General features: G+C 52.0%; 1 protein-coding gene across 1 annotated transcript in view; it reads right to left on the reverse strand.

Moving 5' to 3' along the window:
- The window catches only part of GALNT16 (polypeptide N-acetylgalactosaminyltransferase 16), an 82,934-nt gene that overhangs the window by 66,469 nt on the left and 1,102 nt on the right, over positions 1-15,363 (reverse strand). The window contains exon 2 of the mRNA XM_012926741.3: positions 15,038-15,332. Within this exon, the coding sequence (XP_012782195.1) occupies positions 15,038-15,214 (177 nt within the window). The 5' untranslated portion in view covers positions 15,215-15,332. The remainder of the gene's footprint in view (positions 1-15,037; positions 15,333-15,363) is intronic.

A 15,363-nucleotide genomic window follows, 5' to 3' on the forward strand; every position in this document is an offset into this window, starting at 1 on the left:
CCTCCCAGGTTAACCCTCCTGGCTTCAAGTCATAAGAAAATTAAGATTCTTACACAAATCCATCTTCCCCACTTGCCACAAGCTGTGCCCCAAAGGTGGTGGACATCTACTCCAGCTTTGGCCCCAGGCAGCCCTGGTTGGGAACTGGGCTCTGCTAAAGCAGGTGCCTTCTCCGTGGAATGGGGAGAGTACAGCTCAGCTCGCAGGCCTGCTGCGATGGTTAGCGGGCGAGTAGCAGGCAGCACACGGCAGTCAAGAAGCACTTCCGCCCTGGCCCTTGTTGAAGTGTTTATTCTCACCAGCAGCCATGGGAATCCCTCCTTCTTACTCCTCTGTCTAGGTGGCTTCCAAGGCTAGAACAGAAAGGTGCTATAGCATTGGCCTTGATATCTAGCTTACTTGCTCTTGGGGAAGCCACCACCAGTCCTTAAAGGAGTCAAGCAGGAATCATGCGAGGGCCTCTTGGCAATAGCCAGTACCAAGATGAGAAACACCTTAGATCTTTTAGATGACCACAACCCCCAACTGACAGTAACTGCATCTCCAAAAACCCGTGGCCAAGCCACCTCCAACTCCCCAACCAACAGAGACAATGAAGGAATAAATGATCATTTTTTTTTTTAATCATCAAGTTTCAGGGTGACTTGCTAGGCAGCACTGGAAAAAGAAAATACAGAAAATAAATAACATTGACTTCTTATAACTGACAACTCTAGGACAGAATTTCCTGCTTGCTAGACACAACTGTAATCTCCACCTGTGAACCCATTCATTGACTCTTCACAGCAAACCCCTAAAATGGGGATCACTGGGATCCCCACTACACAGGAGGGAAAATCAGGCACAGAATGCTTCAGTACCTTGCTTGCAAGTAGCAGAACTTGCAACATGAATCCCAACACTCTGGCTCCAGTGTTGGTGCCCCTAACCACCAGCTCATGCCCCACCCTGAACAGAGGGATCCATAGCCAGAAATCTACCCCTGGGAAGTGAGAGGGAGGGAGGAAGGGATAAAGAAAAGAACCAACCGTCCCCGCTCGCTCCATACCCTTAAGGCTCCGAGCCTTCCTCTTGGGTTTACAGCCCCCACCATCGCCTTTGCTGCCGGTAGACTGCCCTGGTCAGAGTCAAGTGGGTGTTGAGGGTCTCCAGGCAGAAACACTACTAGAGTTTTTGCACATCTCCCGGGTGGGGTTCTGGCCCATGGAGATGAGCAATGCCTCCTCCAGGCAAGCCCCGGCCCTGCCTGTTCACAGTGGCCAACACACAGCCGAGAGATTCCTCAGTGAAGACAACTTCATCTGGGGCAGGATTAGAGAGTGCAGGAAAGACCCATGTTCTCACATCCCTTTCCAAGTCTTCACAGACATGGCAGATCCATCACCGCCTCTTTCATCCTCTCAGCCTGGGAGCAACTTCAGCATCCTTTCCCCACGGTGCCCTGGGCAGCCGCTTCCATAGGCTCTGAGCTGGCATCAGGGCTGCGGCTTATTTGTCATTCTGGTTCTAACAGGACAGAGATGAAACACCAAGAGCAGCAGACTGGAACTAATCCCTCTACTCTCCAGGGCAGCAAAAGGTTTCCCACCTCCACGGCTCCTAACCCTCCTCCAAAGCCCATTTTCATCACAGCAAGAGCTGGAAGGGATTTCTGAAAGAGAAGGGGGGCGGGTGGTGACTGACCCTGCTTTTAATAATGGTCTGAAGACCAGGACCTAAGCTAGGGTGTGTGCTGTGCCCACAAGTGATGGATTTCCAACAGCTGGACCAGAAAGACTCATGTTAAAGTCAAGGTAAACCAAGAGGGCTAGCTGCATTCTTTAAACTTCAGAAATTTCATGGAATGGCTCAACTGGCTAATCCTCCCCTTACAAGTGCCAGGATCCCATATGGGCTCCGGTTCATGTCCCAGCTGCTCCACTTCCCATGCAGCTCCTTGCCTATAGCCTGGGAAAACAGTAGAGGATGGCTCAAAGCCTTGGGCTCCTGTACCCACGTGAGAGACCTGGAGGAAGATCCTGGCTCCTGGCTTCGAATCAACTCAGCTCCAGGTGTTGCAGCCACTTGGGGGGTGAACCAGCAGATGATGATTCTTCTGTCTCTCCTTCTCTGTGTACAACTGCCTTTCCAATGAAAATAAAATAAATATATATTTTAAAGTTTTATTTATTTTTATTGGAAAGTCAGATACATAGAGGGGAGTAACGACAGATAGGAAGATCTTCTTCCAGCTGCTGATTCACTCCCCAAGTGGTCACAATCGCCAGAGCTGAGCCAATCCAAAGCCAGGCACCAGGAGCCTCTTCTGGGTCTCCGATGCAGGTGCAGGGTCCCAAGCCCTTGGGCCGTCCTTGACTACTTTCTCGGGCCTCAGATAGGGAGCTGGATGGGAAGCAGGGCTGCCAGGACACAAACCGGCATCCATATAGGATCCTGGCACTTGCAAGGTAAGGATTTAGCCAATTAAACCATCACGCTAGGCCCACTGACTTTCAGATTGCACCAAAATCCACGTGTCTTTTTCTAAAAAGGATTAGTTAGTTAATTAATTAATTAATTAATTAATGTGAAAGGCAGAGAGATATCTTCTATCCACTGACTCACTTTCCAAATGGCTACCAACAACCAGGGCTGGGCCAGGTGAAATTTAGGAGCCAGGGAACACAACCCAGGTCTCCCACAAGAGTAGCGGGACCCAAGTCCTCGGGCTGTCATCTGCTGCCCTCCAAGCCCATTAACATAGAGTTGGATCAGATATGAAGCAGCCCGACTCAAACTGGCACTCTGCTATGGAAGGCTGGTGTTGCATGCAGCAATTTAAACTGATGTGCCACAACACCAGTGCCTCAACTTCTCTTCTAATTGTGTCTCATAAACATTTTGAAAGCCCTTTCTATTAAGGTGATGATAAATTCTCTGCTGTACCCCCTCCCAAATAAGGTTTGATGATGTTGGGGTGCACCCAAGGATGCATCATTTTGAAGTTTTGGGAAAAGGTTCCTGCCATTTCCATGCCCCCACAAGGTGCTAGCAAAATCACAAGTGGGCAGCTTCTGCTTTTGACCCCATGGCCTGACTGCTCCAAAGGGCACTCCTTGCCTGCTCCCTGCCACTACAGGGTGTTGGTCCCGGTCCCTGGTTCCCTTTTCTTCATTGAGCCCCTTGGACCCGTGGACTATTTCGGGCTGACCATTCTACCCCTTCTAGCCAACAGAACCACAACAGACATCACTAATCAATCACATGTTTTTTTTTTTCTCCATCCCCAGGAAAATGTCCCAAGACCCCCCTACCCTGCCCTCCTCACACACACCCATCTCCCAACTCCAGTGACAGCTTCCTTCCACAGGGGAGAGATGGCTCCCAAGGAAACAATCGGACCACAGATCTGCAAGAAATTGCACGCCAACACCCCAGGAGCTGATTACCGACTTGGCAGCTTTGAAAGGCAACATGAGTCCCGCCGGCTGTTGCACTCCAAGGTCAGTCGCCCTTGAAACAAAAGGCCTTGAGAGGTCCGAAGACTTCACAGTCTGTGTAAAGAAGCTAAAACCCAGAACCGCTGAGAGAAGAGAAAGGGAAGAAAATGTGACATCCGGTATGCCGCACCTGAAGGGGCGTGGCCAACGGGGCGTAGCTAATGGATGTAACCGACAGAGACATGGCACTGAGCAGCTGTGATGGGCACAGCACGCCTGGGACACAGAAACAGCAGCAGCCTGTCGCCTGGGCATGGTGGAAGCCATGGGGTCAATGATGCCGAGGGCGTAACCACCTGCCTCCTGAAGCCATCCCCTCCATCTGCTGCTGGCCCGAAAAAAGCCACGGGGCCTAGGACCACATACATACACACACACACCACCACCATACATATACACACATTCATACATACACACTCGGCCCAAAACCCTATATACACCGCACACCCCACATGCCCTATATAAACACCACACCACATGCACACATACACGCCATATACATACCATATACACATACACACTCAGCCCTAAACTCCATATGTACTTCACACACTCCACAAGCCCTGTACATACCACATCACATACATACATACCACATCATACATATATACCCACTATACATACCACTCCATATACCCGCACATAGACATCTCCTGTACAAGCACCATATCACACATACACAAACAACCCCACATACACCACACTCCCTACACACACACACACACACAATCCTATCTAAACCACATATACATCATAGATGGCACACATACCCCACAACCCACAATGTCACATATGTGTACACAATATCACATACATACATATATCATACACCCCATCGCACACACCACACACAAAGTCCATATATATCTCACACCCACATACACTCAATCCATATACACCATACCCACCATTCCACACACATACAAACCATACATATGCCCCATAGACATACATCAAACACATATCCCACACCACATTCACACATACCATATGCCCCCCACAACAATCACACCACACCACAAATACATAAATACTTCACACGCCATATGCACGTATCATATGCACACATAGCACACACACTCCATATTTGAACCACAGAGCCCATATAATACACAATACAAAACTTATGTGCACATACTGCACACTCCATATGTACATATCGTACACACCCCACCACAACACACAAGCCCCCCCACACACACATATACACCACAACACGCAAGCCAGTACCTCGTTCATCCCACATCCTTAGGAAACGAAGGGTCCAATACCACAGAACATTTTCCAGAAAACTTACATTCACCTTGTTAAGAGTGAGCTCTGATCATCTTGCTAGAAAATCTCCAGTGAGTCACATTGCTCCCTGGCTTCCCAGGCCACTACCCGGAGTGTCACTTATTGCTTCCTGCTGATTCAGAGCTGCTCTCCAGCTATGCCCACACCAGCCTTGGAGGCCTGGCTGTGGCCTCCACCATTGGCTATATGCCCACTGGCTCAGGCTGACCCAGCAAAGTGCACCGAGCACACACCCTCCTGGGACGGCGTCCTGGGGCCTTGGCTGCCTGGATATGGCCTCCCTCTTCATCTGCCTGGCTCCCGCTCTCCCCTCGTGCCTCAGCTCAAACATCACCTTCTCCTAGATCTTTCCCTGGCCATGCCGCGTGCCCATCCTTCTGTCTCCTTCCCTTGCTTAGTTTAGTTTCATGGTGTTCGCCACCACCTTGGACATAACATGTTGATTTCCTACAGAACTGAGGTTCCTGATACACAGCAGGTGCTTGGGGAGTGATGATCAAGAGAAGGAATGCATGCTGCACTCCGCCCAGGCATGTGTTTTAGGGTGTGGGGTGGGGGTGTTACTCGCACATTCTGTGGCCCTTCCAAGCTACCCCCTTGCTGTCAGCTGCCCCTTGCCGGTGTGTCAGCAGCTCCGAGCAACTTCCCCATCCTGCTTTGTCTAATTGGCTGCTTTCGTAACCTAGGAAGCACTGAAGGTTGCTAGGAGATGACCAAGCTCTCGAGTCAACTTCCACCGGTTTCTGGAAGTAGCTTTAGTGTCCAAGCTGGGACCGGCACGCTTCACTTCCATGTTGTGACTAGTTTTTTTTTTTTTTTTAAGATTTATTTTTATTACAAAGTCAGATATACAGAGAGGAGGAGAGACAGAGAGCAAGATCTTCCCTCCGTCTGATGATTCACTCCCCAAGTGAGCCGCAATGGCTGGTGCTGTGCCGATCCGAAGCCAGGAGCCAGGAACCTCTTCCGGGTCTCCCACATGGGTGCAAGATCCCAAGGTATTAGGCCATCCTCAACTGCTTTCTCAGGCCACAAGCACGGAGCTGGATGGGAAGTAGAGTTGCCGGAATTAGAACCGGTGTGCATATGGGATCCCGGGGCGTTCAAGGCGAGGACTTTAGTCGCTAAGCCACACCGCTGGGTCCCCGTGTTATGACACGTAATCCCCACTCCGGGTCTTTGTGATTCCTCCTGGTCCTCTAGACCTGCTGAGATGTCAGAGGGCACCAGGAGATGCCCCCACATGCAGGGCTTCCCTGTCCCTGGTCACAGTCAGAGACTGCTGGCTTCTAGTCACACCTTGCACTGGCGTGACCTGATGGAGAGGAGCAGAAAGGGCCCGACTGACTCATGATAACGGAGGCTTTTCTAGCCCTTAGGACCCAGAGGCCAGGTTTCTGCCTGTCTCCATCTCTGAGGCCTTATCCTCCTAGTCTCTCTCTCTTTTTTAAAGGATTTATTTTATTTGCAAGGCAGAAAGGAAGAGAAAGAGAGATCAAAAGAGCCTGAGAGAGGTGCTCCATCTGCTGAGCCACTCCCCAAACAGTCACAAAACAGCCAGGGCTGGGCCAGGCTGGAGCCAAGAGCCAGGAACGTCACCCAGGTCCCCCCTGTGGGTACAGGGGTGCAGGCACAAGCACTTGGGCCATGCTCTGCTGCACCTTAGCAAGCAGCTGGATCAGAAGTGGAGCAGCCAGGACTCAAATCCGTGCCCATGTGGAATGTCGGTGTCACAGGTGGAGGTGACTTTGCACACTGGGGAGCCACCTGACTGTCCCAGTACAGGCACAAAGTCAAGGGTGGTCTCAGCTAGGAGGAACTTTAAAATCCTCTAATTCTGAGAAAGGGGGTGGACTTTTTTTCTGCCAAGGGTCATGTGAATGTTTATAACATCATTTGCAGGCCATACACAATTATCAACTTAAAAGTGAGCCTGTTACAGATTTATCGCCTTCCAAGTCCCACCTGGGATCGTCTGGGTAGGGTCAGATCACGTGATTTAGCAAGTCTTACACTTCCCCTACCCCTGCTCTAATTCAGTCCTCATCAGACACATGAGGCGCCAAGAGTCCACAGAGGACAAGTGACTCATCTAGGAAAACAGCCCTGTCAATGTGCCTGGGAAAGCAGTGGGGAACAGCCCAAGTACTTGCCCTGACATGGGAGATCCAGATGAAATCCTCAGCTCCTGGCTCCAACCTCCCCCAGGCCCAGCCATTGCCACTGCAGCCATTTGAGGAAGAAGCCAGTAGCCGGAAGCTCTCTCTCTCTCTCTCCCTCGCTCTCCCTCACTCTATATCTCTCCTCTCTCTATAATTCTTTCAAATGAATAAATAAGTCTTCTATAAAACGAGTGAAATGTCACCCCTCTCTGAACTCTGAGGCCATGCTGTCCCTAGTCTACACTTTTCTTAAAGAAATAGCCAGAAAGAGACCGTGGAGCCTGTCAGCTAATCTTCAAGATTTTTCCTAAACAGGTCCAGAAAAGCAGAGAGGCTTTACCTGGGGCAGAACGGCCCCTGGGCCGCCTTCGTCTTGCCTTCCATTATAATCAGAATGTCCCTCAAGAGGTCGGCACTGTGGTTCAGTGGCTGCTTGCAATGACAACGTCACATTGGTCAGAATGCCCCTTGGGGGGCGGGGGGAATGATCTGCTTCCAGGTCAGCACCCTGCTGATGCACCTGGGAAAGCAGCAGATGGCCCAAGTGCTTGGGCTCCTGCCACTCAAATGGAGTCCTAGGTTTCTGGCTCTGGATCAGCCCAGCCATTGCTGGAAAATACAGCAACAGATGGAAAATCTTTCTCAGTCTCTCTCTCTCTCTCCCTGTCTCCCTCCCTCCCCTCTGTCACTTTGCCTTTCAAATCTATCAACCTATTGCGACATGTGAAGGCAACCTGGAAGCCTATGTGGGCTGCACTGGGGAAAGAAAAGGGGGATATGGAAAGTTTGGGCTCAAGGAGCAAGAGCACCCCCTGTCCTAGGAGGGAGTACCTTTGTGGGCCTCTGGCCTGGGACACAGGAAACATGATGAAACCTATCGTCTGCATCTCTGCAGAGTGGCCCCTAGCAGCCTCCCTGCTGGGCAGCTGACCAAGGAAGGGGCAGGCACAGCAGGACACTCAGCTCCCCACCTCCAAGCAAGGATGGGGAGAGCCCCACTGCCCAGGGTGCCAGGTCTCCTGCAGTGAAACGCCTGGGCCAGTCTTTCCTCTCCCTCTTCCTGCTGCTGGTAGAAGCTCCTATCTGAGCACAGAGAGTGAGGACAATAACCCTGATCAGCTCTGGGCCGTTCCAAGGCTGCCTGCTAAGGCAGAGAAAGCTTTCCTTCTTTTGTTAAGAAATCTCCCCTTGCGGGCCCAGCACAGTAGCCTAGCGGTTAAAGCCCCTGAACGCACCCGGGATCCCATATGGGTGCTGGTTTGTGTCCCAGCGGCTCTGCTTCTCATCAAGCTCCCTGCTTGTGGTCTGAGAAAGCAGTCGAGGATAGCCCAAGGCCTTGGCACCGTGTACTCACGTGGGAGACCCAGAGGAGGTTCCTGGCTCCTGGCTTCAGATTGGCTCAGTTCCAGCCACTGTGGCCACTTGGGAAGTGAATCAGCGGACAGATTTTCCTCTCTGACTCTCTCCTCTCTGTATATCTGCCTTTCCAATAAAATAAATAAATAAATCAGAAAGAAAGGAAGGAAATAAGGAAGGAAGGCAAAAAGAAAGAAAAAGAAATCTTTCCTTGCAACTCCTACCCATGGGTCCCAATTCTAGCCCTTGGAGCCCCACAGAATAACCCACGTAAGTCTCTTGCCTTTCTTTTGGCTCCATGCTAAGCCTTGATGAGGGCTCCAAGAGCGAATGTGGTTAAGAGGTTTACACTTTAGGGTGTGCCTGTGGCACAGTAGGTTAAACAACCTCTTGGGACACCCGCATCCCATATTGGAGTACCTGTCTCCACTTTCTGTTTGGCTTCCTGCCAGTAGGAACACAGCAAATGACGGCCTCAGTACTCAGCTGCCTGTGTGGCTGGAGTTCCTAGCTCCAGGCTTTAGCTAGTTCAGCCCCAGCTGTTGCTGACATCTGGGGAGTGAACCAGTGGGATGGAAGATCTCTCTCTCTCTCCCCACCATCAACAGCTTTTCCTCTCTCTTTAACATTTTGCCTTTTAAATGATATTTTTTTTAAAAGGAGGTTTACACTGTGATTAAGGAATCAAGAGTGACTTTTAGTCATCCAATAGTTTAAAAAATGTCATCATTGGATCAGTGAAATCAGCAGCATTTCAGAATCACGAAAACCACTTGCACAGAACCCTCGGAATATGTACACACCGAGACTCAGGGTTGATATGAGGTGGCAGTTCCTCATCCCCGGGTACTGGGATGTGCGGAAAGTCATGAGTGGTTTCCCCCTATGTCTCTCCCCTTCCCCCAGGAACAACTAGAAGAAAAAGCAAATTTGGAAGCAATGAGTTCACCCAATTTTCCCTAAACCTTGAGCCTTCCCACCCTGATCAATCATATAATCATTATTTTTAAAAATACAATTTATAAATAATAATAATAATGGTCTTTTTCCTGGCTCCCAGCTTCCAATCGGCTCAGTTCCGGCTGTTGTGGCCACTTGGGGAGTGAACCAGTGGATGGAAGATCTTTCTCTCTGTCTCTCCTTTTCTCTATAAATCTGATTCTCCAATAAAGATCAATAAATCTTCTTTAAAAATGATCTTTGTTGATTTTTTTCATTTTATTCTCAGTAGATGCTATAGAAAATATTCACGGGAAAAAGCAAATGATAGAAGGAGATTTATATTTTGTTCTATATGGTTTCTTGCTCATTTTTTAAAGCACTCAAAAAATGCTTTTGGGGCCCGGCAGCGTGGCCTAGCAGCTAAAGTCCTCGCCTTGAACGCGCCAGGATCCTATATGGGCGCCGGTTCTAATCCCGGCAGCTCCACTTCCCATCCAGCTCCCTGCTTGTGACCTCGGAAGGCAGTCGAGGACGGCCCAAAGCTTTGGGACCCTGCACCGTGTGGGAGACCTGGAAGAGGTTCCTGGCTCCTGGCTTCAGATCGGCGCAGCACTGGCCATTGTGGCTCACTTGGGGAGTGAATCATCGGATGGAAGATCTTCCCCTCTGTCTCTCCTCCTCTCTGTATATCTGACTTTGTAATAAAAAATAAAAATAAATAAATCTTTTTAAAAATGCTTTTGGAATGAATACAAAACAAGGTGCTTATCCGGGTACTCCAGGCAAGAACATGAATATAACTGTACCTGGATATCTGAGGTGTGTGGATTCGAGGATGCTGCACTGGTACCATAAGCCACAGATGCTCAAATCCCTTGTCTAAAATGCCATACTATTTTCAAATAGCCTACACACCCTCCCATCTACATTAAATCATCTCTGGATCACTTATAAAAACAAACACAATGGAAAGGCTGCGTAAGTGGCTGTTGTGCTGTATTGGATAGGGAATAAAAACTAGGAAAGAATTCTGGGTATGTCCATTTTCCCCCAATATTTTTTAACTGATATTGAACAGACCTGTTTGCATAGAACCTGCAAAGACAGAAGGTCCCCCACCCATCAGACTTAGCTCTCAGCCCCGTGGTGCTCCAGGACAGGGACCAGCTAAGCACCGGCTTTATAGGTGAGAACACCTCATTTCTGATGCACTTACTAGGTGTCAGGCCACACTTAGCCTGCTCACTAACTCAACAACAGTACTTAATCATGGTGCCTAAGTCATCAGGCTCTTGAGGCAAAGATTGTAAAACAACCAATATAGAATCCAATATAGAATCCAAGTATCCAATGACTGTGACTCCATCAATCCAATAAAGAGTGGACAGCGATTACGGAGGCTGGGCAGGTCCAGATTAAAGACCACGACAAACATACAGAGGAAAAACACTCAGAGGCTTGACATGGCTTCCATGGTCTGCGGCCGTCCTGAGTACGCACAATGAGTAAGGGAGCTGAACGCAGGACCTAGTGGCGTCATCTCACCACCCTGCTCGTCTCAGCAAGCCGTGGGTCTTCATCCAGGCAGCCTCCTCACATCTTAGCCCCGCTGTTCCATTAACCAGGGAGGTGCCGCAGGTGGACTCCAAAAACGAAGTGTAACTCCACCACCTCTGAGTGCAATGGGGAGCTCTGCCAGAGATTCCCCTTTGACCTCAGGACACTCTTTCATCACAGCAAGACTGTCCCCTGCAGTGACTAGGTCTGGTCTCGCTGACCCTACCACCAGGGTGCCCTCTTGAGTGGCATTTCCAGACCTGAGGACTTCTGCTGCTCAGAGCTCCCAGACACCAATCAGCACCAGACAAGCACATCCTGCTCCCAGGACCCTTGGGGGAGGGTGGGGAGCTGCTGGTACAGCAGGGGCATCAGGCACCTGCCAGGAGGATGCATAGCACCCCAAAACTCCTTCCGTGTTCCTGGGCCTCCAGCCTTCCAAGAAGGACTCCTTCCACCCCAGCCCGGTCTTGGATGTTTCTGGGTTGGCCCGGTGTCTCACTGGCAGGTCCCAACACAGCATGACAACAGACCCTAACCGTCACTGCCATGGCCTTGACACTGAACTTTTGGGCCAAGGCAACTGCGAGTGTCTCATGCCTTTCTCACACATGGCACCCAGACAAATTAAATACACAATCATTTTCTGTCACTTAGGCAAACCCAACTCCCTCAGTTTCAAAATGCACACATTATAAATAAAATATAAACTCATCCAGATCTCACTGAAACCTCCTCTCTCACTCTCGGAGAACAGTGCCAGGAAAGCCGTCAGCCGTTCCCCATCTGCCAGGAGGGTGAAGATCCAGCAAGCCTGGAGCTGACTGTGGGACCTCCCCAGCAGGCAGGACCTCTGCACACATAAACCCCGCCCCAGGAGAGTCCTGGAGAAATGAAAAAGCAACCATCTGCTAATCTTGCAAATCATTTAACCTAAAGAGAACACACACAACAGCCAAGGTCCTGAGATAACAGGTATTTGATACAGGGTTAGTCGGCAGCGGCCCAATTTCAGGATGAAAAACTCCAGTTTAGGGGCTAGCATTGTAGCACAGTCAGTTAAGCTGCCGCCTGCAATGCAGACACTGCATGTGAATACCAGTTCAGGCCCCAGCTGCTCCACCTGGGATTCAACTCCCTGCTAATATGCCTGGGAAAGCAATGAAGGATGGCCCAAGTCCTTAGCCCCCTGTACTCATGTGGAAGACCCAGATGGAGCTTCTGGCTCCTGGCTTCAGCCTGGCTCAGTCCCAGCTGTTGCTGCCATCTGAGGAGTGAATAAGCAGATGAAAGACTCTCTCTTTCTGTAACTCTTTCTTTCAAATAATTAAGTAAGTTACAGAAAAAAATAAATAACAACTTCAATTTAGCAAAAATTTTGGCAAACCCTTCTTAAGTGGGAGACACCTGTCACCAATGAGACATCCATGCCATGAATATTCAAGATGGCTGACCTTTTGCAAAAATTATGAGAGGTGAAAATTCATGTATCACCTTGGCCTTCCACCTACTCCTCTGTGTCCCAAATCAGAACCACCACCAATGCTCCCACCCTCAAGCTGAGAGACTTCTGAAGACCCAAGGACCTGCTCTGCTTCCCACAATAGCTCCATCCCATGGCAACGAGAACTGACGTAAACTCAAGGCCCTGGCTCCAGATGCCTGGCCTTGCCCAGCAAGTGCAGTGCAGAAAAAAAAAAAAAATAAAACACAAGCCTTGAGCCACATTGCAAACAGCCACATCGGGGGACAATCAGTCCCTTCCTTTAGTTATACAGATCTCACCACACATGGGTTGACAGCAGGACAGAATAGCACAAATCAAGATCTCCTCGAGAAGGCTGGCCCATACAGTTGCCATGCCAACACTCTAGATGCCAAACAAGCATCTGCAAGGTCCAGACGCAACTTGGCTGGCTTCAAGAGATGAGATGTTGTAAAGGCAGAGCCGCCTCCTGGTCCGGGCCCTCCCTGTCTCAGCTCAGCTCCCTGATGTCTCAGGGGAGTGATGATGATGATGACAGTGTCTGAATCTGCCCAGCTTCTGACGGCACGGATGGCCACCTCATTCTCTAAGTATTCGCAAATCCACACGCGCTCCCTAGTTCACTCAAAGGACTGCTTTTGGAAACAGTGTATTGCTAACCACCAATTTCAAAGGAAAAGCAATCTGTCCTGGCTCCTCACCTCCAGCCAAGCTGGAGCTGGGAATGAACTAGTAAGGGGGAAATTAAGAGGATGGGACAGGCATTTGGCCTGGAATTGCGAAGTCTCCCATAGGGAAGAGCCTGGGCTTGGTACCCAGCTTCACTCAACTCCAGTGTCCTGCTTGGCTTGGGCAGGCGTTTGGGAGGCTACCTACCTATGGACTGAGTTCCTGACTTCTGGCTTCTGCTGGGAGGCCATTGTGAACATTTGGGAAATGAATCAGTGCCTCTCCAATAAGTAAATATTAACCAAAGCTACCTGGCTGCCAGGTATCTCATCTCAAACTTCGCTTCCAGTTCTCAGTCCCTTTCTCCTCTGCAGGAAGTTAAATCCTGTAGTAGAGTAGGGAGGCAGTAAGAAAGGGCTAAAGGACTTCATTGGCACCCTGTGACTTCCCATCCTCATCCTTCAAAACCGATCGTGCCTGCTGCGCCAACTGCTCATTGCAGGGCTCCCATAGCAGGGCTCGCGGCAGAGGGCTAGGAGGGGCAGGAGGAAGCGAGGAAGGTAAGGACGGGGCTCAGGGCTCAGAGGTCTGAAGCAGAGGCTCCGATGGACATCCTTCCTGTAACCTCTTCCCACCCTCCTCCTCTTCTCCTTGCAGGGCTCTGACGGCCCCCCGCAGCTCCAACAGGGCGCCTGGTCAGCCCAGGGCTCCCGTGCCATTTCCTCGGCCACTTTCCCTGGGTCCAAGACTGATTCTCTCTGCGAAGAGGAATGGGGGTGGGGCTGGGGCTGGCTGGGGCTGGAGGGGCTCTCAGGGTTGTCTCCTCCTGCCATCTCCGGCCAACCCTGCAGATATCAACACTATGGGCTTCCAGCGCAGCCGGCCTCCCCCCTCCTCAGTCTTTCTGTCCAAACGCCCACCAATGCTCCGGGAGCAGCGTTTCCAGGACGGGGCAGAAGGGGCCAGGCCACCACTCGTCCATACGGATGCCCCACGGATTCCTGCGGTGCAGAGCTCAAGGTGAACAAGCACCTGCCGACCTGGCATCTCTCCCGCAGAGCTCACCGTGCCTCTTCCCCAGGCCCAGATCTTTCAATGTCACTATTGCCCCCACCTCCGCCGCTTTGGGTCCTCCTGGTGCCCCACGGGCCAAGCAGCGGGTCACCCTCGCCCCGCAGCCGGTCCAGAAGGTCACCCAAGCTGTCGCCCACCACCCGCCGCAGTCGGAAGACCGCGTGCGCCTGAGCGTGCTCTCGGCGGGTACCACAGGCTGCAGTCTCAACAGGTGCCCCTGCCTGGACACACGCAGCTGTCACCCAGGCAAAGGCGAAGACGGGAACGCCCTCTACAGGATGGCTGGGACCTCGTACGCCCCCACCTGGGTCCCCAAGGCTCCAACGGCCCCCGCAGCTCCGCAGGGGCGCCTGCCCGGCTCCATAGCCTTTGTTTCCTCGGTGGGTTAGACGACGCGGGCTGCTAGGGAACGACCATCGCCCTCTGCTCAGGTCCTTGGTGGGGCAGTGGAGGTGGGGAAGAGTTCTAATGTTGGGATGAGGGACGCAGACAGACCTTTTCTGGACTCAGAAAAGACAGCAGGGTGTCAGTGCAGGGGAGGGGGGGGAAGGCGGGGAAACCGGTTCAAGTTGATGCGGGTTGAGAACGGAGCTCGAAGGTTGGAGCCTCGTGCCCCTGCGCTGCCCACGCCCCCCACCTGACGTCTTTTGGCCCCAGGAGACTGGAAAAGGGGCGCGCACTTCCACCTACGCGCTCGGCCGCGCGCCGCTCGCACGGCCAGCCAAGCCTTGGGCCCGCAGCGCCGTGCGGGAAGAGTCGCCACGTTCCTAGTCGCGCGCACCCCGGGCCCACCAAACTTGCAGCACTTTCTCCTTGCCCTCATCCACTGTCACTCTCCCTTCAAACCGGCACCACTCCCCCGGCCCCTCCAGCTGGGCCCGGGTTGCCATAACAACGAGCTGGAATGCTCCGACTGATACAAAGCCCGCTCCGCGCGGCGGGCACTCAGCACCCCGGCCGGGCCCCGCGTCCTCCCTCGGCGGGGACGGCCCGCGCAGCGCAAGCGGAAGACTCACAATGAGCGGGATGGTGCGGTCCTCGCGGAGCTGCTCCGGCCTCCCACCGGCCTTCGGCGCGCCCCGGCCGCCGGAGGATGCTGCGTGGGCTCGGTTGTCCTGCCATAAGTAGTAGAAAGTGCCCAGGATCCAGGCTACGGTCAGGATGGCGATAGCGTTGGCGCGGATTTTCCTCATGGTGGGGCGGACGAGCGCCCCGAGTTGATGGGGGGGCCGGGCCGGCTGCTCTCCGGGCCGGGGCGGGGGCGCTCGCAGCCCCAGCTGTTTGTTTGCGTTCGCGCCCGGCTGCTCAGTCCTGCAGAGCAGAAAAAGGAGCGAGATGGGGC

This window comes from Ochotona princeps, chromosome 26 (assembly GCF_030435755.1).
Source record: "Ochotona princeps isolate mOchPri1 chromosome 26, mOchPri1.hap1, whole genome shotgun sequence".
NCBI classification, from domain to species: Eukaryota; Metazoa; Chordata; class Mammalia; order Lagomorpha; family Ochotonidae; genus Ochotona; species Ochotona princeps.